This window comes from Vidua chalybeata, chromosome 5 (assembly GCF_026979565.1).
Source record: "Vidua chalybeata isolate OUT-0048 chromosome 5, bVidCha1 merged haplotype, whole genome shotgun sequence".
NCBI lineage: Eukaryota > Metazoa > Chordata > Aves > Passeriformes > Viduidae > Vidua > Vidua chalybeata.
In genome coordinates this window covers 63186306-63213247 of record NC_071534.1, presented here as the reverse complement: position 1 = coordinate 63213247, position 26942 = coordinate 63186306, and the positions used below count along the sequence as shown (strand labels likewise).

The 26942-nt window shown below is 36.9% G+C and overlaps 1 protein-coding gene and 1 long non-coding RNA gene across 3 annotated transcripts in view; one reads left to right on the top strand and one right to left on the bottom strand.

Annotated features, from left to right (window-relative positions):
- The window catches only part of PCLO (piccolo presynaptic cytomatrix protein), a 311393-nt gene that overhangs the window by 127172 nt on the left and 157279 nt on the right, over nt 1-26942 (top strand). The window contains exons 4-6 of the mRNA XM_053942472.1: nt 4883-6100; nt 12763-17827; nt 18202-20213. Coding sequence (XP_053798447.1) covers nt 4883-6100; nt 12763-17827; nt 18202-20213 — 8295 coding nt within the window. The remainder of the gene's footprint in view (nt 1-4882; nt 6101-12762; nt 17828-18201; nt 20214-26942) is intronic.
- On the bottom strand, nt 904-16812 carry LOC128787898 (uncharacterized). 2 transcript variants are annotated; one of them, XR_008430896.1, is made up of 6 exons: nt 16724-16812; nt 15347-15448; nt 9644-9703; nt 6377-6461; nt 2830-2989; nt 904-1097 (listed from the first exon to the last, which is right to left on the bottom strand). It is a non-coding gene; the product is annotated as an uncharacterized LOC128787898 (long non-coding RNA). The 2 variants fall into 2 exon arrangements; XR_008430895.1 differs by lacking the exons at nt 904-1097; nt 2830-2989; nt 6377-6461; nt 9644-9703 and adding an exon at nt 9949-10455.

Genomic DNA, 26942 nt, shown 5'->3' with positions numbered 1-26942 from the left:
ACATTTTAGACAAAATTTATGTGTAAATTCAGGAGAATGAGCCTGGAAAACTACCTGTGACCTCCACAGACGCTATGTCTGTGAAAACCTCTCTGCATTTTTTCTAATCCTGGATGCCATAGAGGCTCCACTATGGACCCTGTCTCTGCCAAACTGGCTTCATTTAGACAGTTACCTGCTGCCTGCCTGACACTGTTTGGATAGAGAAAATGTAAGATTTAGTATTTTTTGTATTTTTTTTTTCTTCTGCCAGATCTACAGTCTAATTTTGTGGTCATGCTCTGAATATTTATGTTTATCAATCTATGTAGCATAGGTGGTAACTTTTTTATATGTAGGTCTAGCAATTTGAATATTTATTCTAGAGTTAGGACATCTAAGTCCTCTGTTTGTGTGGGATTTGAATTTGTATATCACACATCCCAAAGAAATTCTGAGGCCAGCATTCCCTTTCTAGATGGGAATGTAGCCTTCCCTCTCTGCATTTTGTTCAGGCAGTGTCTACCACAGGCAGAGCAACACAGCAAGGAGGATGTAAAGACTTGAGGAGTACAGAGCAATTTGTGGGTGAATACACACAGCAGACAGATACCAATGAAGAGTTGTTAATATTAACATATTCACCACCTCAGTGAGGCCTTTGGAAAGTGTCTGCTGGCCAGTCAGTCACCAGTCAGGTCAGCAAGCAGCAACTTCACCTCCTTGGCACATACCAGCCAACCTTTGCACTTGCTGAGTTGTTACCATCCACTTCTCTGTATTTTCCTTTTGGCTTTGTACCTTTTCATGTCAGTATCTTTTTTCCTAAATTTTTCTCTTTGTGACACTATGTGGTTTTTATTCTTTTTTTTTTTTTTTATTTTTTTTTTTTTTATTTTTTTTTATTTTCTTATATCACCTGGTTTTCTCTAAAATACCGTCTCAGCAGCCTTTTTCTCAATAAAACTGAACTGAGGACTCTCAGCTGTGCTGTACCAGCTTAGGCTTTGAATCAGACACCTGAAACTCTGAGCTGAGCCTTTCAAGAGTTTCTTCACTCTTTTTGTTTGCAGAAAGGGCCTTTCTGTAACAAGCAGGGCAGATCTTTTGCTTGATGACTGAAAAACAGACATTCACAATGAATGTTAGACATATGCCCTTTTCATAATGACATTTGTTTATTACAAAACTGTGTGAGGAGAACATTGTGTCAGAGCTAGTTTGTTCTGTCCAGCAATATTGAGTTGTAAGGGTTGCTAAAACCAGGGAGGTAGCTGTGGATTCAGGGTATTAAAGCACTTGTATCACTTGTAGTGCCAATCATAATGTCCGTGGCCAATTCAGGAACCAAAGGGTGTGAAGAATTCTGTAAAGAACTAAGAAGATTTATCTAGTGAAGACTGCTAAAAGAAGATGATGTCCATTTCCCAAGCCCTAATAAATTTGGCTTGACAGGCTAACTGAAGAGATAGCCTTAGGGAAAAGCTTGCATTCAGGGCATGAGGTTAACTGAGGAAAAGACAAGTCTAAGACTGAGGCATATGACTTCATGGTACAAAATTTGATTGTACAGAGAACCATTCTGACAGAGAATCAGAGCTAGAGGCCTGATGCTATAATTTTTGTACGTTCTTTTGTGACCAAATATCTGCATGGTAATGAAAAACCATTATATGAAACACATAGCTTTGGGAGTAGTATGTGCAATGCTTATACAGCAGCGCTGAAAAATAAAGTGGTAAATAGATGCAGATATAGAAAAAGTCCAAGAGGACAATGGCAAGGTTCATTAAATCACTGGATATCTGGATAATTCCAGGTTATTTCCCAACTATCATATTAATCATTATGGCAGAGAAGCAAGTCTGGGAGTTCTATCTTTTGATAAAATTTAGTGCATTTTGCCAGTCTGCTCATGATCAAATTCCTTTCTTCATGTTAATTATCATTATTTTCCTTTTTAAGAGTTCTGTGTGCTCTGCACAAAGCATAGTCTTCGAGTTGCAGAAATTTACTCCTGGGAAAAGACACTAAATAGGGACAGCGAGCAGTGGAAACAGTGACTGTTTCGGGTTTTAAACACTTAATACTGTTACTAAAGTTGCTGAAGTTCTTATAGGCATTAACAGAACTGAGTCTTGTGAAGGATTTAAATGAGGGAAAGGGAAGTGACAATGCATCTGAGAAGGAGCAAGTGTATGAGCAGTGAGTAGGCTGCAGCTGAGAGGTACGAGATGGACTCTACATTAACAGCAGAGCTAGAAGGGCCAAGTGTAGATGTACAGCCAAATGTAGGTAGAAAAGAAACAACCATAGAGACCCTAGAAACTGGATATAAGGAAATAAAAATAAAATAGGTCAAACAAATGGCACAATCTGTGAAAAGAACATGTGAATTTAAAGTATAAATTAACATGCTCATGAATAATATCTATATAGCAGTAATTTTTTGAACCATGGATTATTTCATGGCAGAAACCACTTCATTATGTTTTTGTGTAATTAAAGATGGCTAAGGCTCGATTCTAAGCTTAATATGTTTAAGAAGTACTGCCTTATTCTCATGCCCTGTGCTGGCTGAAGTTATATTAACACAACTAATAATGGCATTATTTCTGCTTACGTTGGGAAATGAGTATTTTTCGGGCTGAATGGATAAAGCAAAATCTGCCCCCTTTTTGTGAGTTTAAAATCTTTTTTGCCTTCCAATAAATTAAAAGAAAAAAAAAAACCACTATAATGATTATTTTCCAACTTTTTTATATTGATCTTTAGAAACTTCATGAGAGAACAATCAAAGCTACTATGAAATTGGATCTTTTTTAGTAGTCTTTTTATGCTAAATGTTACCTAGTATGTTTAGTCCATTGCAGACTTCTAAATCCATTACAAACTTCTTATAATAATATCATGATTTTCTGTGGGGTAGATTTGTTTAATGGAGCATTGCTTCTATTTCCAGTTGATTAAAGACAGTGCACAAGATATTTATGGCTTCCAATACTTTTTTCTAGGAAAAAAAAAGGAAACTGTGCTAAGAATTCCAGATAACCCCATCTAAAAAAAATATTTGCAAGAAAAATAAGTTATATTTTGCACATCCATTAAAAAAAAATATTTGCATTTCTTAATTAGTGCTTCCTAAACATATGATGTGTTGTTGGAATACTTTAACTCCTAAGGAGGTGAATAACAGATCCTGGAGGATTATGTTTAAATGCTTTTTTCAACAGAAAAATAAGCCTAAATTATATTTAATGGTATGATACAGAGCCACATTCAGTCTGGATTTGCAAAGGATGTAGAAAGTGTTAGGGGAGACTACTGATTCAGCTGATAAACTGCATTTATTGGGACAATATTATTGGGTACTATTATTAAATATTTTTTGTGTCAATTATTAGGATGCTTATTAGTTTGGTCATTTCTATAAAAGTAGAATAATACACAAGACAATTGTTTGATGACCTGAATGATAATGCATATATTCTTGCTTTGCTTGTGCCTGAAACAAATTTTTTCAGACAATTTTATATATTAAATAGCCTCTCCTTAGTTCCATTTTCATACAAGTAGCCCATATGAGCTGTTCTTACTTAAGATTTTTGTCATATCATCTGTGTTTCTTGTAATTTATATATCACTTATAAAAAATGCAGATCAGTTATTTTTAAGTGTAGATTTTATTGCACATTATACACCACTTATCCACTAGTGAAGCTCATATTGCACTAGTGAAGTAAAGCTTCATTAGCTATTCTAGTATCAAGAAGAGACTGGTTTTTTCTTCCTTTTCTTTCCTTTCAGTGTCTTTCTGTGCTTAAAAATTTCTTCTGCTATTTTAAAGGAACTATAAACTAAATCCCACTGGAAACAGTGTGATTACCCCTCTCATGTAGTAGCTAGGCAACTGGCAAGGAGATCTTTTGCACAGATAGAAGCACTTGTCCTTTTCTTGATTTTTTTGGGAGGAGTAAAAGGACCCAGTGTGCAGCAGGGATTTAGCAGTAAAGTGAGCAGAAAGGTGATCCTCCTGTTGAATTACAGCCATAAAGAATTTATACAGATACCTATACAAAACCTCAAGAGGGGATTTCCTAAGAGAAACAGAGACCCATGAGTGCCAGTTGGTCCCCTTTTTCTCAGGCTAGCAAAATTATAGGGACCTATTGATAGATTATAGAGGCTTTATAAAGAAATATATATTAGAAATATGTAAGTAAAATTTGCACATATAGGTCAACAATACTTTGGAAAAATGTTGTTGCTGTTAGTTTTTACAGTGCCTTTTTATTTTTGTTCATCTTGGCTTTCTGGAACCTGATATGCTCCATTTCTGGAATGGTGCTATGGATCTTCCTGCAAAAGCAGGAAAGAAAATAAATAACTTATCAGTATGCATAGCATTCAGATGGAAAGAATTCAACTGTATCAGCTTGTGGCAAGCACATCTCTCTCTCTCTCTCAGGATTTTTTATTGAGGTGCACAGAGAGAAATGAAAGAGAAAACAATTTCTATTTCTGCTCCTTGTTTTTCTCTTGTGGAATGTGTTTGGAGAATTGTTTACCCAGAGTGAGTGCTTGGTTGGATCATGGTGGATTGTTTGGGCCTGATGGCCAATCGGATCCACCTGTGTCTGGACTCTGGAGAACAGGGTCACGAGTTGGGAGATATGATAGTTAGAGAAAGTAGCATGTAGTATTTAGTATCCTCTTTTATATAGCATATTAATGTATTATAACATAATTATAATAAAGAAATCATTCAGCCTTCTGAAATGGAGTTAGACATCATCATTCTTCCCATTGGGTTCGCCGACATCTACAACATCAGCTGAAAACACTTTATGATTTTATTGTTACTTTTTCCAATAAGTAACTTCATATGTTTGTTGTATCACAGGTACAGGAATGGCTGTGCTTAAACTGCCAGACCCAAAGGGCAATGTCAGGACAACTTGGAGATATGGGCAAGGTGCCACTTCTGAAAACAGGTCCTTCACAACCAACATCCAAACCACCTGCTCCTCCTCAAAAACGGCCTGTGCCTGCTGCCTCACATTCCCCTCAGAAGACTTCCACACCGCCCACTCCAGCAGCAGCAAAGCCAAAAGAAGAACCAGGCGTTCAGAAGGAAGCTCCAAAACTTCAGCAGGGGAGATTGGAAAAAACATTGTCAGCTGATAAAATCCAGCAAGGAATTCAAAAGGAAGATGCAAAACCTAAACAGGGAAAACTTGTCAAGACACCCTCAGCTGATAAAATCCAGCATGCTTCTCAGAAGGAAGACCCAAGGATTCAGCAAACAAAATTGACAAAGACAGCCTCCTATGACAGAGTTTTGCAGGAAGTTCAGAAGGAGGATGAAAAACTTCAAGAAGTAAAGCTGGCAAAAACATCCTCAGCTGATAAAATTTTGCATAGAGTTCAGAAGGAAGACATAAAACTTCAAGAGGCAAAATTGGCAAAGGTACCCTCAGCTGACAAAATTTTACAAGGAGTTCAGAAAGAAGATCCAAAACTCCAACAGATGAAAATGGCAAAGGCACTGTCAGCTGACAAAATCCAACCTGCAGCTCAGAGAGAAGATACAAAACTTCAGGAGGTAAAATTGCCAAAGGCAGCTTCAGTTGATAAAATCCAACATGGAATTCAGAAAGATATAAAACTTCAACATGAAAAGATTAAGAAAACTTCTTCAGTTGATAAAATCCAAGAGGAAGGTCAAAAAGAAGAAACAAAACTTCAGCGAGGGAAACTGTCAAAGACACCCTCAGCAGATAAAATTCCTGCAACAGCTGCAGACCAAAAGATACCCCTAAGCACACTGGAAGAAGATAAAGAAACTGTGCTCCCAGAAAAGAGCACACCACATCCAGAAGACAAAAAGGAAGAAATTGCAGCTGAGATTAAAGTCCTCGTTGCTGAACAGAAAGCAGAAGCTGAAGCACCTTATAAGGAGATGCAGGCTAAGGAGCAAGAAGATGTTAAGAAAGAGGATTTGACAACTGGGATTTCACAAAAGGTTTTGAAAGCTGAAAAAGCTCCAGAAGAAGAAATTCCTGTTCAAACAGCACCTTTGCCAGGAACTGAACACGTGGAAGCAGTGCGAGAAAAAATAGTAAGTGTTTTTCTCCTTCCCACTTCCCTTTCTCCAACTTAGAATCTGATCCTTACAGACCCTCTCCTTCCTGCTTTACTGTTGTTCTCTTTACAAAATTATTCTAAATTATAAAATAAATCACTCTCATCGAGTGAAAGTTTCACTAGTTAGTCCTATGGTCTACATGCACATTTCAAGGTTACTTGTCTAATTTTAAGTCTCAAGTAGCTAAGTATTTGAAACTAACGCAAAGGTCCTGTTTAATAATTTTTCCAATATTTCAGATTTATTTACCTTGATCTCTTGACTCTTCAGACCTCAAAGATTAATTGTTGAAATGTGCGTGTTTTCACAGTTCTCAATCCCAAAAGAGAATAATCTGAGAGAGTAACATATACAGTGCTTTGCAATAACAAAATATAATATAAATTTTAGGAATACTTTGTAATACCTGAGCATGGTACATGAAAGTAATGAAAGCAAGGTACATGAAACCTTTACATCTTTTTACTATTTAATTGGTTTATCTCATATAGACAAGTACATTCAGGTAGGGCATTTGTGGGCTCTCAAGTCAGAGGAATGAGTGAGTTTGTGATAGCACATACTAGAGGTCTGTATTCAAGTCACTTTATCAGCTGAATAGAATACCATGCACAATTTGTTGAGAAATGAAAAATTAGAGGGGTTTTGTATCAGCACTTCAAATTAGGTGCTGATTATTATGCTATGAAAGTAATATGTTATGAGGGTAGGAGTAGGCTTAAGGAAAGTGTTTAACCTTTGCCAGAATTATGTTTTCAAATAATCCCAGTCAAAAAGGTCAAGGGTTTGGTTGATTTTTGTTTTATGTATTTCCTGGCGGTAATTAAGATATTTGGACAGAAAAATATTCTAATTCAGAAATTTTTCTTTGGAAAATACTATTTTTATAAACCAAGTCTCCTGTCTGAAATAAACCTCCTATCATATGTTATGTTTACTGCTCTTGATCATATCAGGAGTTATGTTGTACGATTGTACTGAGGGAATCCCTGAATTATGCTTAAAGTAACATAGCCAGAAAGCCTACCTTTTGGACCAAACAAAAAGGAGATCTGGGAAAAGCCTATTTCAAATTGTTCAACATTAAAAATAAAGAAGGTGTCTCAACTAACTTGTGCTTAGTAAAATTAACTCTGATTTAATTTTTCTTTATTTAAGTACTTCAGTGTTGTCTGTGCTGTTCATCAAACATTGCTAGACACAGCTCTTCCCAAGAGAGCATGTGATAAAAGTGGAAGAAGTGATACCAATTTAGATATCAAACCTTGCTTCCATTTCACTAGGTAAAAGACGACATGTACGCATTGAAAAATATAATTTACATATATTTCAGGGTAGAATCATATGGAGGATTTCAGCTAGGTGTATTTTTAATTAGAGTTGCAAGGGAAAACCTTTCTGCACTTGACAAACTACTGTCATTTTATATTCAATTCTGTGAAAATGGTAGTTACTAAGTCTTCTAGCTTTCCAATAGTAAATAAGCAATTTTTGCTATCCTATTTTTCATTAAAAAAAAAAAAAAGGCAGCAATAAGTCCCTGAAGCCATGAAAAGGCTAAAGTTCTGATTCAGTACAAATAGTTATTCAGTAGAATAATCCATGGGAAATCATAGAATCATAGAATGGTTTGTATTGGAAAGGACCTTAAAGTTAATCTCATTCCAACCCCTCTGCCATGGGCAGGGACACCTTCCACTAAACCTGGTGGCTCAAAGCCCTGTCTGACCTGGCCTTGTGCACTTCCCTGGATGAGACATCCACATCTCTGGGCAATCTGTGCTAGTGATTCATCACCTTCAAAATAAAGAATTCCTTCTTAATATCTAATCTAAATTTGCCCTCAGTAAGTGTGAAGCCATTTTGCCTTATCCTGTCCATGTTCTTGCAAATATTCTCACTCTATCCTTTTTGTAGGCTCCCTTCAGGTTCAGGGAAATCACAGATATCAATTGAATGTAGAGATCTGGTATCCTTTAAGAAAAAAAGTGACTTCATTCTTGAAATGTTTTAAAGTATTTGAGTCTCAAAGCGTTGTTTAAGGAATCATAAAGCCTTTTTTTTTTTCCTTCAAAGCATTTTTTTTTCAGTAATATTTTAAAATATCTTCAAAATATTTTTAAAGAATAAACTGACTGCTCATGTTTTACAGAAACTGACTTTCCCTGAGAAACTGTCTTGTAATATTGACTATTGACATGTGAAATAGCAGTTAGCTGTTCTAACAAGGATACCTAGAAATCTTGGAGGTTTAACACATGCAGTTTGTCAGTAGCTAATTGCCATCTTGTAACTCACAAGTTTACACAGAGGTAATTCAACATATCTGTATGAACCCATTATCACGTTGTCAATTGGCATACATTTGCAATGTATTTAATACATATATACATATATATATATATATATATATATATATATATGTACCCTTATTACTACCTTCTTATGATTACTGAGGAATGATCACGTGCTTCCGTGGAGTAACTGGGTAAATATTAATATTGTGTTGATTGGCATCATTATTCTAACACATGCCTCAAAACACAGCCCAGAGAGGTAGAAAAAGGAGGATAAGAGTTGTCTGTAAGCAATTTTTCTGTATACAAATAAAATGTTTCAGTTTGAAAATATAAAATTGAAATGCATATTATAGAGTTTAGTCAATCATGTTTCTTTTCCACCATGTGAAAGCTTTTTTTTTTAATGTATATATCTTTATTTATTCTATAAACAAACTGACCTTTTAAAAATGATGAGTTCCTGTGCAAAATAAAATGTCTGTCCTCTGAAACAGAATATAATCTTGCTAGCTATAAATACTTTTTTTTTAAAAAAAGGCCTTTTTTTTTTCTTTTAGCCATATTTTTCTTTTAATAAATTTCTGGTTTGATTTAGTAACTGATGGAACTTTTTCATAGAATGATAGAATCATTAAGGTTTAAAAAGACCTCTAAGATCATGAAGCCCAACCATTAGGTCAGCACTACCACCTTCACCATTAAAACTTGTCCACAAATACCACATCCAGGTGTTTTCTGAACCCTAAGCTTTATATTTTCAAAAAAAGAATAGTAAAAGTGAGGAAGAGTACAAACAAATGATATTTAAAAAGCTAAAGCTTATAATACAAAATAGTTGTATAATTAATTGACTCTGGCATCACAGAGGTTTTAAAGAGGTTGCATTTGCTGTTTTAAAGTCTTATCCAGACTGCAGCATTTACAAGTCTCCTTCTTCCTCATTTCTCAAGAAGTTTCTCTCATCAATGTCTGTATTAGAGCTAAATTTTTCCAGTATTAAAAACACACGGTAGGCAAACTCAGAGGAAATGTCATTGAAATATTCAGAAAAGCCCAGTACTTAGACATGTGCCAAAGTACTTCCTAATTTAGAAGGAAAAAAAAAAGTATTTTTTATTTAAATGCATTTTTTCAGTCTCAAAGAGTTGTAGAATATATATATGATCCTTATCAACATTGTTTCGACAATATTTTGTTATTAATCTAAAAATCTTACCTTTATGAAATGTTTGCAAGTTTAACAATGATTCTGTCTTTGTGGATATGATGGCCAACACTGCAGAAAATAAGTTAGCAGTCCTTTAAGAATAGATGTAGCTATATCCTAAGTCTCAGACTACACAAAATTGGGAATAAAAGCTCAGAGACTTTTCTTGTAAGTATTGCTTATTGTAAGTTACATGCATAGTGATCTCAAAGCATGATATGCAGGATAATTTTTGCATGTACCGTGGTACAGGCAATGATACAAACAAAAACATTAAAAAGTATATTAATATTTTGGTAACATTAAACAGAAGGTTGTTTTTTTCTCATTTATTTTATTTCCAATGAGAAATTAAGTCTGTCCTTATTGTAGATCTTTTTCTTCTCCTTACTGTAACAACAGCAGACTTTCTCACATTCAGTTTCCTGGGATTCATAGCAGTCATTTATGTCGTTCACTGAGGTTCAAAACCAGGGTGGGCAACAGCTATATTCATTGCTATCTCCTCTGGTTTGGGCACAGTGGGTATTAGATATTGGACTCAGCTGCAAGGAGAATGGCTGAAGCTGTTCCATGACCAGTTAGTTGTTCTCTCCCTTTTTCTGTGCTTAACTGTTCAGTCGATGCCTTCTGTCTCTCCTTTGCAAGAAACAGTATCACATCATCTTGGAGAGCCAAGATCTGAGAGGTTCACTTTCACTAGATGGATTCATTCTGTCCTGGGAAACCTTCTGAGCTTGAGCAATGTTTGCATTTTTAGTAGCTCATCTAAATTGATCATAATGAGTTTTGTTGGATGTGTCTTCACATGTATGAACATACTGGTCATAAATGAAAAAATAACAATCAAATGTCATAGGTGAAGTTTCAGTGAGAAGCATGCTATTTATAGAGGGGAAAAATCACTTGGTTTTAGTGATACATGTATTTTTGAAACATAGCAAAATAAATTTCCTTTAAGAACTTTCTTCTTTAATAAAGGGGACTAAAATGTAAATATAATATACAAAATGTAAATATAACATACAAAATCTGAAATTTTAAATTTTGCTTCATTGCTGACTTTTTGTAAAGACCATACATAATTCTGTCCTTAAGGGCTGGAGAATATCCAGGACTAGATTTTTCAGAATATTGAGAGCTGTAGGCTTCAAATGCTGATGCCTTTCCAAAGTTGTTGTAAGTACTGCAGATTTCTCCATGTTTATATATTAATCACAGCCTTATCATTCAAGAAGTCCTTAGAAATGTTTGTTTTCACACTGGATTTTTATTTGCAATGGATTTTGCTGTGACATCAGATATTTGAATTTGCAATATTGGTTATAATGTTGATAAGAACAAATGTAGTTTTTATTCAATGTAGTATCTGAGTTTGCAAACCATATAATAAATCACTCCTGTGAATGATGATTAGTTAATAAAATATTAAGTAATATACACTGTAATAATAATATAAATAGTTTAATACTAATATAAATATTAGTGTTTGAATGTAGCATTATGTTCAAAGTGATATGTCTAAAAGCAAGAACATATAATTTAAATGTAAATTAAATCTAAACCTGATTAGAAAGTAATATGACTGACTATAAAAAAATATTTGGGTTTTGATATTTTGACCCTAAATGTAACTTTAGTGTGAATAAATTTTGAAAATACTTGTAGTTGATAGCAACTTGAGTGTAAATCTAATTTAAAATTATAATTAACATTCATGATAATTTTTCTAGTATATTTGTTCCACAGTATTTTTAACTACTTTTCAAATAATCATGTTACCAATGAAGTTCATAAATTAAACCTTTAAATAAATGCTCTAATTCAGAGCATTTTCAAATGCTCTAATTTTCTCTAATTCAGAAATCACTGACTTAAATTAACAAAACTAGTAAGTACAACATATTTCTATTATTGAGATCCCTAACAAAAATAAAGATCACATCATGTTATGAAAATCATGAGACTTTGGGATGCTTGTTCTCAAATTGCCAGTGGATTTGGGGACACTTCCTAAAATTGTCAGCTCAGAGTAGAGCTAAGGTGACCTGTATTTTGGAGAGTGAACTGTGTTTTAGCCAAACAATGAGGTACTTTCACTAAGTATAGAGTTTTTCACAGCTGCAAGAAGCAGGAATGAAACTGGCCTAGAAATACTTACCGTAGGATATTTTTAGTATTTTTGTTATTTATAGAAGGAGATATAAATGCTTATTGGACAGAATGAGGTAGAAGAATGTGGCAGGTAGGATGACTAAGGATGTTTAATTAGGGATGAGAAGGAAAACATTGGTTCTGATGCTCAGTCAGGAATGCCTGCCTTGTTTGCTTCCTTTAATCAATGGCTGACCATCATGCTTTCCTCCTGCAATTACACTGCCCTAGCATCAGCTTACTCTGCACTACCAATTTATCCAGAAACTTCTTTTTTTTTTTATGAGATACTCAAAAAAAATTTGTGCAGTGTCCTGCTGTAGCAGACATTCCAATATATGGGGACATTCCAAATGTCATTAAATCAAGCTTCAGTGCTCTATGAATTCTGTTGCATGTTGAAATGTGTAATACTTCAATCAACAAAATTAAACCATGAGTGCAAAATTTGAGAAGATTGATGTATTTCTAGCCAATTATAAAATGTTGAATGGGCAAAGAAAGGAGCAGACTCCAGAAATTCTGCAGACATTTGTCAAGCTATATTACTTTGTATCAAAAACCATGTAGACAGCTTTGAATCATAGTAAATAAAATCTTCAAATAAATAAACCCCTGGGCAACTTGTCCTATGCATGTGTGATCAGATGGCAGATTATCATTCCTAAGTGTTCTTAAAACAATTAAATTTTATATTGAAAAATAGAAGTTCATCTTTAAACTAGTAAAATCAGTTGCCAGTGTGGATAGCCATGCAAAGCTCAGTTAGAATCAATGCAAAAAATCAAAATTCAAGGAACTTTTTTTGTATTATTCTAAGAGCTTTGAATAGGAAAATTAGTATTCAGTCTTCATCTGAGGCATAAACTCATCCTTTAGAAAAAAAAAAAATCATGTTTTAATTGCCAGGAGACATTAAGAATTTATATATATATATATATATATACACACACGTTATGTATTTATTTTTTTAGGAAAAGGAGGATGACAAATCAGACACATCAAGCTCTCAGCAACAGAAAAGTCCACAAGGTCTGAGTGACACCGGGTATTCTTCTGATGGGATATCAAGTTCACTTGGTGAAATTCCAAGTCATGTCCCCACTGATGAAAAGGATTTACTCAAAGAAACTAGTAAAAAAGACACCATTTCACAAGAAAGTCCACCAAGCCCCTCAGATCTAGCTAAATTGGAAAGTACTGTACTCTCAATTTTAGAAGCTCAGGCAAGCACTCTTTCTGATGAAAAATCTGCAAAAAGCAAAGAGCTTTCTGAAACATATGGTGAACAGACAAAGGATCAACTTAAAACAAAGCCTTTGCCCGTCACTCCAGAATCTTACAGTTCAGATGAGGAAGACTTAAAAGGTGTCAAAGCAGGTGAAGGAACCATTGTAGAAGAGGGCAAAGGAACTGCCTCCTCCCAGGCAGACTACAAAGAAGAACATGAAGGAGATGACGTATCAGCAAGAAGACAACAACGCTATGACTCTGTGGAAGACAGCAGTGAAAGTGAAAACTCACCTGTCCCAAGGAGAAAAAGAAGAACTAGTGTTGGCTCTTCAAGCAGTGATGAGTACAAACGAGATGACAGTCAAGGATCAGGTGATGAGGAAGATTTCATTAGAAAACAGATTATAGAGATGAGTGCTGATGAAGATGCTTCAGGTTCTGAAGATGATGAATTCATTAGAAATCAACTCAAAGAGATCAGTGCAGCTGAAAGCCAAAAGAAAGAAGAAGTGAAAAGCAAAGCCAAAGGAACAGCTGGAAAACACAGAAGAATGGCACGGAAAAGTAGTGCAGGCTATGATGAGGATGCAGGAAGAAGGCATTCATGGCACGATGATGATGATGAGACTTTTGATGAAAGCCCAGAGCCAAAATACAGGGAAAGTAAAAGTCAAGACAGTGAAGAACTTGCAGTATCTGGAGGAGGAGGCCTTCGACGTTTCAAAACAATAGAACTAAATAGTACAATAACAAACAAATATTCTGAAGTATCTGAACCACAAAAAGGTATTTTATATTTTGATGAAGAGCCTGAGCTAGAGATGGAGAGTCTTACAGATTCACCCGAAGATAGATCTAGAGGAGAAGGATCTTCTAGTTTACATGCTTCTAGTTTCACACCAGGTACATCTCCTACTTCAGTGTCATCACTTGACGAAGACAGTGACAGTAGTCCTAGTCACAAAAAACTGGGAGGGGAGAGCAAACAACAGCGCAAAGCAAGGCATCGGACACATGGTCCTCTTCTTCCCACTATTGAAGATTCCTCAGAAGAAGAAGAACTACGGGAAGAAGAAGAACTGCTAAAGGAACAAGAGAAACAACGTGAATTAGAACAGCAACAAAGAAAAAGTTCTAGCAAAAAATCTAAAAAGGATAAGGATGAACTCAGAGCCCAGAGAAGAAGGGAACGTCCAAAGACTCCACCAAGTAATCTTTCTCCCATTGAAGATGCATCTCCAACAGAAGAATTACGACAGGCTGCAGAAATGGAAGAGCTGCACAGATCTTCTTGTTCTGAATATTCACCCAGCATTGAGTCAGAACCTGAAGGTTTTGAAATCAGCCCAGAAAAAATAATAGAAGTGCAAAAAGTTTACAAATTGCCTACTGCTGTCTCTCTATACTCACCAACAGATGAACAACCAACTGGACTCCCAAAAGAAGAGAGTGGTCAAAAGACATTGAAAAGTGCTGAAGAGGTATATGAGGAGATGATGCATAAGTCCAGATCATTTCAAATGTCAAATGAAAAAGATGAAGTATTTGAAAAAGAATCTTTATATGGTGGAATGCTAATAGAGGATTATATTTATGAATCCTTAGTAGAGGATACTTACAATGGAACTATTGATACTAATCTTGTTATGAGACAAGATGAGAGCAGTGAATATATACAACAGAGAGGAAAAGAGAAAAAGCCAAGAGCTTCAGAACAGGTCTGTGATGAACTACAGAAAATTAGTGATCTAGAGAAAGACTACTATAGTGTTGAGACTTTACATACTATTGTGCCTCAAGAAGATATTGTTTCTAGTTCTTACATTATCCCAGAAAGTCATGAAATAGTTGTATTAGACAGCACAGTAACTTCCACCATTGAGGAAAAGCATTTGTTAGATGCAGAAGCTGCTTATGAAGAGCTTATGAAAAGGCAGAAAATGCAGCTAACCCCAGGGTCTAGTCCAACACAACCAGCTTCAGATTTCATTTCCACATCTGATACAAAGGTATCTGGTGGTGGAGAAATAGTGGATAGTACATCTTTAACATCAAGCACTACTTCAGCAATCTCAGATGTATCGCCTGTCAGTAGCACAACACTTTCTATTCCAGATGTTAAAATAACACAGCATTTTACAGCAGAGGAAATTGAAGATGAATACTTAACAGATTATGCCAGAGAAATTCAAGAAATAATTTCTCATGAAACATCAATATTGACATACTCTGAGACATCGGAAGGTGCTGCATCAGTTTTACCTTCTGATACAGCTTCCTTAACATCATCTACATCTTCAGTTTCTACCACAGATAGTTCCTCACCTCTAGATAGTGCAGCCACAGGTTTTATAGGTCCAGCAGATGGTGTAAGTAAACAGGCAGATTCTGAAGGTGTCAGGATAGTAACACAGGTTCCCTTGACATCTGCAAAAGAGTACTCTGAAGTGAGCATGCCTTATGAATCTATTGCTGGAGCCACTAAAAAACAATCTCTTGAATCAGATGCAGAGAGTGTGGAGCAAACTGCAGTTTGTTTGCCTGAAACTGCACCTTTAGTGGTGGCAACTACAGTTACAAAATCCAAGGAATATGCAGCTGACATCATTACCTTTGATACCCCTAAAGCAGAGAAGGCAGCATCTAGAAAAATTAAAAGTACAGTAGAGGCTGGCAGTGTCAAAATTCATCATGAAGAGCCACACAAAGAATTGGGTGTTGATATGACAAGGATTGATTTGACTAATGCTGCATCTGAGCAACCACCTATATGTATAGCACCAGTACCAGTTACAGAGCCTGCATCAGAAACATCTTCTGTACTCACTCACAGTGTTTTAAGTAAGACCAGCATGGTCTCTGTGCCTTCCTCAGCTCCTGCTGTTTCAGCCAAAGTATTCTCTCTTTTTAGAAGCTCTTCTTTGGATTCTCCTGCTCATCCTTCTCCACCCCCACCTCCTCCTCCTCCACCACCTCCTCCACCACCATTACCACCACCACCTATTTTACCCAAGCCAGCCATTTATCCCAAAAAGAAGTCACAGATTAAGGCTCCAGCAGCAACAGCTCCCACAATGGTACCTCCAGTCACAAGTGTTCCAACACTAGAGTCCACAGCTGTATTAAAGGATCATGTGGTACCTATCACAAAAACATACACCCCAACACCACCCCCTGTACCACCCAAACCATCCTCCATTCCAGCAGGGCTTGTTTTCAGTCACAGGCCACCTGAAGTAACTAAACCTCCAATTGCTCCTAAACCAGCAATTCCTCCACTCCCAATAGCTGTTCATAAACCAGCAGAAACACAGCCCAAACCAGTAAGCTTGTCATTGACTTCAAGTATGACTCTAAATTTGGTATCCACAACTGAATACAAAATACCGTCTCCCACTTCCCCTTTGTCTCCACACTCTAACAAATCTTCACCAAGGTTGGCAAAACCCTCACAGGAAACCTATGTTGTCATCACATTGCCATCTGAGCCTGGAACTCCCACTGAAGCTATAACTAGCCAGGCTGTTACCAGCTGGCCTTTAGAAGCACCTTCTAAAGAACAGATTCCCCAGCCTATGCAACCAGTTTTTACTACAACCATGAAAGCTATGGATATTCAAAGTATGGCAGGTCAGAGTATGTATATTTCAGGTGCGCTGCAAGCTATTCCTGTGACAACACAATCAACTTTTGAAAAAATACCTAGTTCAAAATCAGAAGTAGTAACAACAGACATAACCAAGACCACAGTGTCTGTGGTTAAGGGTCCAGTGCCTGGTTATGGTTTAGGTAGTGTTGCTATTACTATACCTCCAGAGCCACTACATATTGTAGACCAACCCAGATACAGAGAGAATGGAAGATTCCATCCTTTGGGTGATGTCATAGATCTTCGCACTTTAACTAAGATGGACATTGAAATGAGGGACAGCTGTATGGATCTCTCTGCTGTTTCCATGGATGTAAGAAGGCAAATGCCAGCAAGTGACACAGGTGGACGGCCAGTAAGTACTGTCCAGCCATCCATAATAAATCTTAGCACTGCATGTGTTGCTGCTACTTCTCTGCCTGCAGTCACTGAGACAGTGACTGTAATGACTTGCACTGCCACCGTGAGCTACACCACCAGCACAGACAGCCTTGTGGATCTGGGACACGCGATGACAACGCCGCTTCAACTAACAACATCAAAACATTTTGAGCCTGCATACAGAGTAACAGGCAGCCAGGCCTTCTCTGTAGGTAGAGATGAAGTGCCAATAAATTTATCACTAGGTACTTCAACACAGGCAGTGACATGGGCTACTACAAAGCCTGTTACTGTACCACCTGTTGGGGTTACAAATGGTTGGACTGATCTCTCCACTTCTCAGGAGCCAGCAGAGAGTGGAGCAGTTGACCTTAGCACTACAAAATCCCACAGAACAGTAGTAACAATGGATGAAACTGCTTCAGGTATCATAACAACAGTAATAGAAGATGATGAAAAGCCTGTAGATCTGACTGCAGGGAGAAGAGCTGTCTGCTGTGATATGGTTTATAAATTGCCATTTGGTAGGAGCTGTACAGCACAGCAGCCTCCTACTACACTTCCTGAAGATCGCTTTGGCTACAGAGATGACCATTATCAGTATGATCGTCCAGGGTCATATGGTTACCGAGGAATTGGAGGTATGAAACCATCTATGTCTGACACAAATTTATCAGAAGCTGGACTATTTGCATACAGAAGCAAGAATAGCTTTGATTATCGTGTTGGGGCAACTGATACAGCAGTAGATCTTACTTCTGGAAGAGTAACTACAGGTCAGTATGACACAGCAGCAGATCTTTCTTTGAAATATAATTTTGATGTTCCTCACCTCATTTCAGGATAATTTTTTTATTGTTTTTTCCCCTCCTTCTGTTATTTTGTTTTCTTTTGGACAGTGTGACAAATTATTCCGGATTACACGTGTTTTTCATTTCTTCATTTTACGTATGTGTTTGCACAGAGGTGCCTGCATGTGCCTGCATGTTCAGAAATGCTGTTTCCTTCACATCTAAAGTAGATCATTAACCTGAAGATTTGCATGCAGTTTCCCCTTCCCATTTATTTCATCAAGATGGGATGACTTTCAGAATCCGCAAAGCAGCATTCTTTTGTGGGACTGGACTGTAACTTTGCCCTGTAATTTCAGGTGAGGTTATGGATTACTCAAGCAAGACTACAGGTCCATATCCAGAGACTCGGCAGATTTCTGGCCTCGGGCTCAGTACACCACAGTATTCCCAAGCAAGAATGGTGTCATCTGTGGGTTCCCAGTTTGGCGTTGGAAGTGTTTTAAGATCATCCAATGGTGTTGTTTATTCTTCAGTAGCAACTCCAATCCCATCCACATTTGCCATCACCACACAACCTGGTTCTATTTTCAGTACAAGTGTCAGAGATTTACCTACTCTCCAAACAGTTGACTCAGTGCCCTCTTTATCAACTTTGCAACAGACTCAACCACTCCCAAGATCATATAGTTTCTTGACAACTGTTGCAGCTGAAAAAGATAAAGCAATTACTGCTGTTGGTATGGAGACAGGGTTACCACCTCATTCTATAGAAACTATTACCACTGAGCCAACCAGCTTGATACCTGCTTTAACTACAGCATCTGAAGTTTATACAGATGTAATTGATGATGAGGTTGCCCTTCTCATTGCCCCTGAAGAAGGCAAACAGCAGCAGCTCGATTTGGAGCGGGAACTTCTTGAGCTTGAGAAAATTAAGCAGCAGCGCTTTGCAGAAGAGCTGGAATGGGAACGTCAGGAAATTCAAAGATTTAGGGAACAAGAAAAGTTTATGGTGCAAAAAAAGCTTGAAGAGTTGCAATCCATGAAACATCATCTCTTATTTCAGCAGGAGGAGGAACGACAAGCTCAGTTTATGATGAGACAAGAGACATTAGCCCAGCAGCAGCTGCAGCTTGAACAATTCCAACAACTTCAACAACAGCTCCACCAGCAGTTAGAGGAGCAAAAACTTCGTCAAATATATCAATATGGTTATGACCCTTCAGGAACTGGGTCACCACAAACTACCACAGATCAAACGCTTTTGGAAGGACAGTATGCAAGCACAGAAAATGGCCAATTTTGGCCTACTGATGACACAACCACTACAGCTTCAGGAGTTCTGGGTATTGAAATTCCACAAAGTCAAGCATGGTATACAGTTCAGTCTGATGGCATTACCCAATACATACCCAGGTCTGGTATCCTAAGCTCAGTTTCAGAAATGTCTCTTAAGGATATTGATGTTAGGGAGGAGAAGCAATTGAAAAAGAGAAGTTCTATGCCAAAATTGCGTGGTCCCTATGAGGAGTTTGAGGAGACCCTGGAAGAAGAGCCCCGGTGTTTCAAAAAAATAGTGGACAGTGGAGTACAAACTGATGATGAAGATGGAGCAGAAAGAGGTTACACCAACAGGAGACGGAGAACTAAGAAGAGTGTTGATACAAGTGTTCAGACCGATGATGAAGATCAAGATGAATGGGATCTTTCCAGCAGATCCAGAAGGAAACCTCGTGTAGGGAAATACAGTGAGAGCACTACTGAGGCAGACAAAGCTAAACCATTCTCCAAGGTATCTAGTATCGCAGTTCAGACAGTGGCAGAGATTTCTGTGCAAACAGAACCTGTAGGAACAATAAGAACACCTTCAATCAGGGCCCGATGGGATGCTAAGGTTGAAATCATAAAGCATATTTCAGCTCCAGAAAAGACATATAAAGGAGAAAGTCTAGGATGCCAAACAGAGACAGCATCAGACACTCAAAGTCCCCAATATCTGTCAGCTTCATCTCCTCAGAAAGATAAAAAACGTCCAACACCATTAGAGATAGGATACACATCCCACCTTCGTCCAGACTCTACATTACAGGTAGTCCCTTCCCCTCCCAAATCTCCCAAAGTTCTCTATTCACCCATTTCACCCGTTTCACCAAGCAAAGTTATAGAGTCAGCATTTGTACCTTATGAAAAACCCATGACTGATGACATCAGCCCTCAGAAGATGCTGCATGCTGACATGGCCAAGGTTCCTCCATCAAGCCCAAAGACAGCAAAGATGATGCAACGATCTATGTCTGATCCTAAGCCCCTGAGTCCCACAGCAGAAGACAGTTCCAGAGCTCAGTTTCAGTACACTGAGGGTTTTATGGTAAGAAGTATTTGCTTGCTTCTTTTTTTTTTTTTTTATAATATGCAATTCTACAGCTATCAGTGCAGCATGAGGACAGCCACACACATTTCCAATACATGTGTATGTAGTCTTTTTGCATACCTTGCTGAAAAGTCGAGAGGAATATCTGCTGTCTAAAGCAATGTTTGTTTGCCTGAACTAAAAAAAGTTCATTCACTGAAACAGAGAAGCCCATATTACTAATATTCAGGACGTAACACAAGAAGTTCCTTTTCAGAATTTGGATGGCATTTTGTGTTTTATATGGCAATTCATTGCCAGTACAGGGGTTACTGACAAGGCTTCAGAAAATTGAAAGCATTTCCTTTCTAATCATACAACATCCAACTCTTGTGGCACAGTCTGTAGTGCATTTACCTTGAAATTACTGCATGTGCCCTCTGAGAGGCAGATAACACCAGATTTATAATTGCCTTAGTTGTCCTTTTTGACCCTCCTGAGGTTTCTTACCCATGTGTGATTCTGTGGATAATCTTCTGTCCCAGTGTGTACATCTTTTATCTTTTCCAGACCAAAAGGTCTCTCATCAAAAATCCATTTTTAATTTGTTTGTTTTGGATAAGGAGAATTATCAGGAAGTTATGCAAGTTTTGAGGGCTGTTTCTTATAGGGGTCAGAGGAGGCTGACATCAGTAGGATCAAAATTTTCATTTCTGCAGTATTTCTTCTCCTTGAGAAGTAAGATTTCATATTTGGGAATCAGATTGATATTTATGAATAAGAGGAATAAGTCTTAGCAAAAAAAAGTACCTTTATAATATGGTATGGTCTTGGCTGTCCTTTTATCTGAGACCATTCCCTTCTGTGAGCTGATGTGTCAGTATCTTTTCAGAACTTTGGAAGAGTTGCCATTCAGCAATATTTATCTTTTATGTTCAGTTATCTGTGAATACCAGTGATTAGTACAGACTGGATAGGATAAAGAGGGTTTGTTCTCTGTGTTTGATAATTTGGGTGGCTTTCAAATGCAACATTATCTGGTTATACCCTCCAAGGCTCCCACTGTAAGTAGTTCTTGCAGCTTCACATATTTGTGCAGAACTAAATGCTTCCCATGCTGTTACTGATTGGAAAACAGTACTTGGAAGTTTGAAGGGAAAGCCATAGTTATGGCATTGGCACTCTGTATAAACATCATTCACTAATGAACGATAACCACAGTGGGGGAAACTAGCATGAGCACTAAAGTTTCATGCAGAGGATTTGGAACAGCATCTTGAAGAACGTTGCTCATGGATTGTAAGAAACGGTTGGGTTCTTCATAATATTGGAGAGTAGGTATAATACTGTAAAATATTATAATTGTAAAAGTATAGTAAAACTATTTCTGAGAACAAATTATTCAGTTCACTTATTTCACAGATACACATATATATTTGCTATAAATTGTATCCTATGATGGATGATGAATTCTATAAACAACTCGTTATTTAAAGTTCTTTACAGTAGAGTTTGAACACATACATTATTCTTTAATGAGACAAGAAATCAAAGAGCTTGTACACCTTTGTTTCCTTTTGTATAAACATATTCTCTACGCTTTTGCCTTGAACCCAAACAGCAATGAGCTATATGGTTTTCACTAGTGTGCAGCTATCAGCCAGCAAATAGCCCATGTCTCAAAGTAGTTGCAGCCGAAATAAAGGAGTGGGACATTTTTGTGGAAGGTAGGGTGCAAGTAGACAAGCACAAAAAAATTAAAAAAAAACTTCCATGAATATAAAGTGGGCTGCACTAACTTGGCCATGCAGTAGAGGGTGAGTAAGCATGGCCATCATGGTTGACTTCAGCTTTGATGCTATGTTAAGCATTAAGCTTGTTACTCTCTGATGGAGTTTTGTTCATAATGTGTCTGAGGTTCAGTTAGCTTATGCTGAGGTCAGGTACATCAAGTTTAAAGGAGGAAAAGGCACATGGCCAACAAGAAAGAAAATATTTACAGTGATCCTTGAAGAATGTAATGAACTGACCTCATCAGCATCTGGAAATAGGACCATAAATTGCTTTTGCAGTTTCTATATCAGTTTCAGTTCTCAATTACTCAGTCCAGTTATGTTATAAAGGAGAGTTCTACAGTACAAGATCTAAATTATCTAGTTTCCACAAGACTTACAGTATTCCCTTCAGCATGTCCATTTGTTTATACCATGAGTTTAGGGCTGTATCATCTTGAAACACAGGAAAGGCTGGACAGTAATTTCTTTCGTACATTTTATTACATTCAAAAGTTCAGTGAAAGCATACACACAGTCATTGTCATTGTTGGCAAAGTGTAAACCTTGTTGCCATTTTTTCAACTGTACATCTTTGGTGTTAGAGCCACATGGTGTTGTTATACTTAAGTTTAAATATAGGATCACTTTTGGACTATCCTTCTAAGTGTTCTGCCTTAACTTTGAAATATTTTTGGCACCGGACGTGTTTTTTATTTATTATTTGTATGTACAGTGCCCACAACAGCTAAGGTCTTTGTTAATTCTCTGGGTACGCTTTTGTGCCTCCTGACGCAAAGTAGAGTTCCTAATTTCCTAGTTCAAAAATGGAAAGGTAGATGGGGACAGTTATAGCATTCAAAAGAGTGAAGTTCAGTACAGAAAAACTTACAAAACAGCTCACTCTGAAAAAGAGAATTCACTAGAGCTGAACACAAAAGAATAAGATGGAAATGAAAGATTGATCTTTCACTGCCTTAAGGAAATGGAATGTGTATATGAATATTTTTTGCATGGATGAATATCCCGTCACTTTTTTAATAGTTCATGAATCAGGGTTATGTTTTTGTCTGCATTCATAAACATCGCAGGAGAAAAGGATGTTCATGTATTCATGTATATGACTCACAGGCACTTTTTTCATGACAATTGAGCAAAAAAGTTGATCCTTACACAATTGGTGGGACTAAAAGAGTAAGAATAAAGCTGATCTCTTTCAAAGATTTACAATTAAATGATAACTTGTCCTTCAGACAGTGCCCTTTCATCAGTCATGCACTTCTTCCAATGGAAAATGGTTTTTTACAACATTTCAGGGAAAGATGTTATGGAGACTCAGACTAAGATGATTAAATATGTCTTAGAACTGTTGCTTTAAATATAATTTTCTTCTTTAATGCAGCTTGTAAAGAAAATTATTGCAACATTTTATCTAATCTAGTGTAAGTGAAAGGCTGAAAAGTAACCTGGTAGCTAATCACATAATAAAAAAATCCAGGTAACATTACTTTCAGTGGTGGCACATTTAATTTTCCGACAACAAGCTGTGTCATTGTTAAAATTCCACTTGCTTGTCTGTCATAGTCATTGTGTCTATGGGAACACTAGAAAGAATATAGATGGTGCCTTCCTATTAATCCAAAGAAAAAGTATTGCTTGCCACTCTGTCCCCTTTTGTAGTTCTTATATGCTGTCCATTAGTGATATATATATTAGCAATCAAGCATAGCTGAGTCAAGAAAAAATTAGGAATTGTATCTTGTCAGCACCACAAAAAGTTGTGAAAGCCACCCATTGGAATTGACATTTTCTGAAGATACCCAGTTTTGCTGTTTTGTGAGATTTGTGTCTCTTGCACTCCCTGTGGCAGTGACCTCCCAGCATTGATTTTATTAGACTGTGGAATATTGTATGGTTCAATAGAGTGAGTAGCCATAGGAATGGTTTCCATGAGAGCACCAGGAGCTGTCAATAGAGTCTGGAAGTGAAGATTGCAATTAATCCATTCAGCAGCAACAAAAAAATTGTGAGTACCTGTCTAACATAATAAAGAAACAGCTTTACACCAGTGTGCCACAGAATCAAGTCACATGCCAGTCACAGTCATCTTTGGCACTTGTACAGATTGCATATGTGTAATCAAAGATGGGAGTTGTCTTCCTTTTGCCTTTGGATGCAAAATGTCTGTTCAGCTGAAATGAGGCAAATTGCAGAAGATCTTGCACATGACCTGTCACACACATAAAACATCTACGGCTAAGCAATGCGTAGACTCAGCAGAAGTGTTTGTATTCGTGAAACTAATGCAAAGACACATCTGTCAACAGCTTGTCAGCTTTAGGATAGAAACTGTACATTTAAGCTTTAACACTTAGAGTAAATCCTATCAATATGTTTATTAAGAGAGACTTCTCTTGACATTTTTATCTGGTGTGATTTGCCGTACTTGTAAGGCAAAAATAAATCAAGTCTTCATAATGTAGTAAAAAAAAAAAGTAATTATTTCAAGCAAAGTCCCTCCAAAATGTGTTCTTATTTACATAAGAAATGCAAGATTTCTTCTATTGCTATATTAAGAACAGAATTATACTGATTTTAGGAGTGGAATTTATTTTAGATGCCTTTATTACCACATTAATGTGTATCATCTTCTGTGGTATTCTGAAGTTCTTAACTTTAAAACTAGAAGGTTAAAATGTCATGATTTTACAGAATCACAGAATGTTGCGTGCTGGAAGGGACTTCAAAATTAATCTAGTTCTGACTTTCCCTGACACCAGGGATACCTTTCACTACACCAGGTTGCTCCAATCCCCATCCCACCTGGCCTTAAATATTTCCAGGAAGATGGGGTATCCACAACTGACCTTTGCAGCGTCAGACATGCTGTACATCTGAGCACTGAAAAGGGAAAACAAGGTAGTTGTTCCCAGGAGAATTAAGACATTCCATCTATCATATCCATGATGTTTCGCTTGTTTATTCAGGACTAAACTGATCACCAGACTTGTAGTTCAGCAAGGAGTGTTCTCCCTGGATAATGAATAGAGAAAAAAAGGCAGGGATAATTACCCTGTTTGAAGGTGGATATTTCTGTTTGCTTAGGTTCCTCAGAAGCAGGGAGTAAGTTCATTTCTTAATGTCATGCCAGAATGTCAGGTAACATAGTTCTTCTGCTGCTGAAGCACAAGATATAGGTGTTTCCCTTGGTTTCTTGTTATCTGAGCTTTATTCCAGCTAACAGGGGTTGGTACTTTGCTATATTTCTTTTAGTTACTGTAAAATATTCAGAAGTGATTTTTGGTCTGAGACATAGGTGGTCACATCATTGTACTGCAAAAGGCTTAATTCAATTACTTTAATTTTCCATTTTAGTTCTATGAGTCAGCCCAGAAAAAAGGAATAATAACATTTTGTTTTCTGTAAAATCTATACTTCCATATAAAGGAGGAATTACCTTTTGCAGAAACAGCTGCTATTTGTATTTCTTAGCTATGCTTCTAAGTGACATTGCTGGGCTGTGGTTTAATGAAAATTCTCCAGACACTAGTGGCAACTGGTCCTTCATTTTGAGTGTGCATAAACCAGTCCTAAAGAATGATCTGGGAGAAGTATGATTTGCATAATTCTAATGGCTTTCATGCAGTTTGTGAACTGCACATGCAGGAATGCCTGAAAGTGTGTTAATACACTTAGCAACAAGCTAAGTCACTAGACCTGAATGCTGATCTGTTGCCCTGACTTTTAAAAGTGTTAAGTTTTCTTTTATAGTTCTTTTAAAAGTCTTAAAGTTCTTATAAAACTTCTTCAACCTTCTGATCTGTTTACATATTTCTACTAAAATTCTCACACACTGTTCATGTAAATAATAATGGTTTTGCATTATTCTTTGTAAGAAGAGAGAATTGATAAACTGTTAGTTTGATCAGTATAGCTAGAGAAGTAGTAATTCCACCCTCCAATCCATGGTCACCTCTAGAATTCTATAAATATCAGATACTCAAATAAAACACTCTCTTTTTTAGCCTTTGAACTTACCAGGTGTTTGTGTGCTTACTTCATGTCCAATAACGACACTGATCCATTGCTTATGGATGGGAAATCTTCTCTTGAGACTGAATTCAGGCCAGCAATCCAGAGAAGGTGTAGATGTTCCCCACCAACTTTTTCTTTTGCTGTAATATTTTCACATGCTTTCTTTTTGTGCTTCAAACAAAGTCACTCGGAACTGAGTTACAAAGACAGTCTCTGTCACATTTAGAAACAATTCTCAACAATCTTATCCCTGTGTGAATAATAAAATAGGACCTATCTATCTTTTCCTTTAACCATGTGGTTTTAGCAAGAATTAAGATTATTTTTTTCCACCAGTGGTCTGAATTATTTACAATTTAGAGTCCTATTAACATTTCAAACTACTATTTCCTGTGAAGTATTTCCTATATATATCCTTTGGAATAACATTTATGTGACTGAAGTTAAGCATCTTTTTCCATCTGTCAGGTCTTCTAAAGAGACAGAATATCCCACATTTGGGCAACATATCACATTAACATTATTTTCTAAAGCACATTTAACTGGGTCAGTCTTTTCTACCTGATACTTTTGTATTCGTTGGTTTCACACATTTTCTATTCAACCAAGGGACATTTTCACATAATAGAAAATCATTATAGTGTTCACTCTTTTTCCTTAACAATCTTTTATTAAGCATGAGATTTATGGCAAAGTTGACAAAGAGCCTTGGTTTTATGTCACTTGGACCTTTTCTCACCTGCTTTCAGCTTATCCATCTTCCTCTCATGCCAGCTCTTATATAGACACTAAGAAAACCATCCTTGGCCACGATTCCCATCCCTTAGTCTTTTATCTTCCAGAAAGACAAACAGAGGTACAATAGTATCTTTATGTTAATTTCTGGTTGACATGGTTACCGTGGTTATCTCTTTTAGGAATACTTGGAATATTTGGTGTG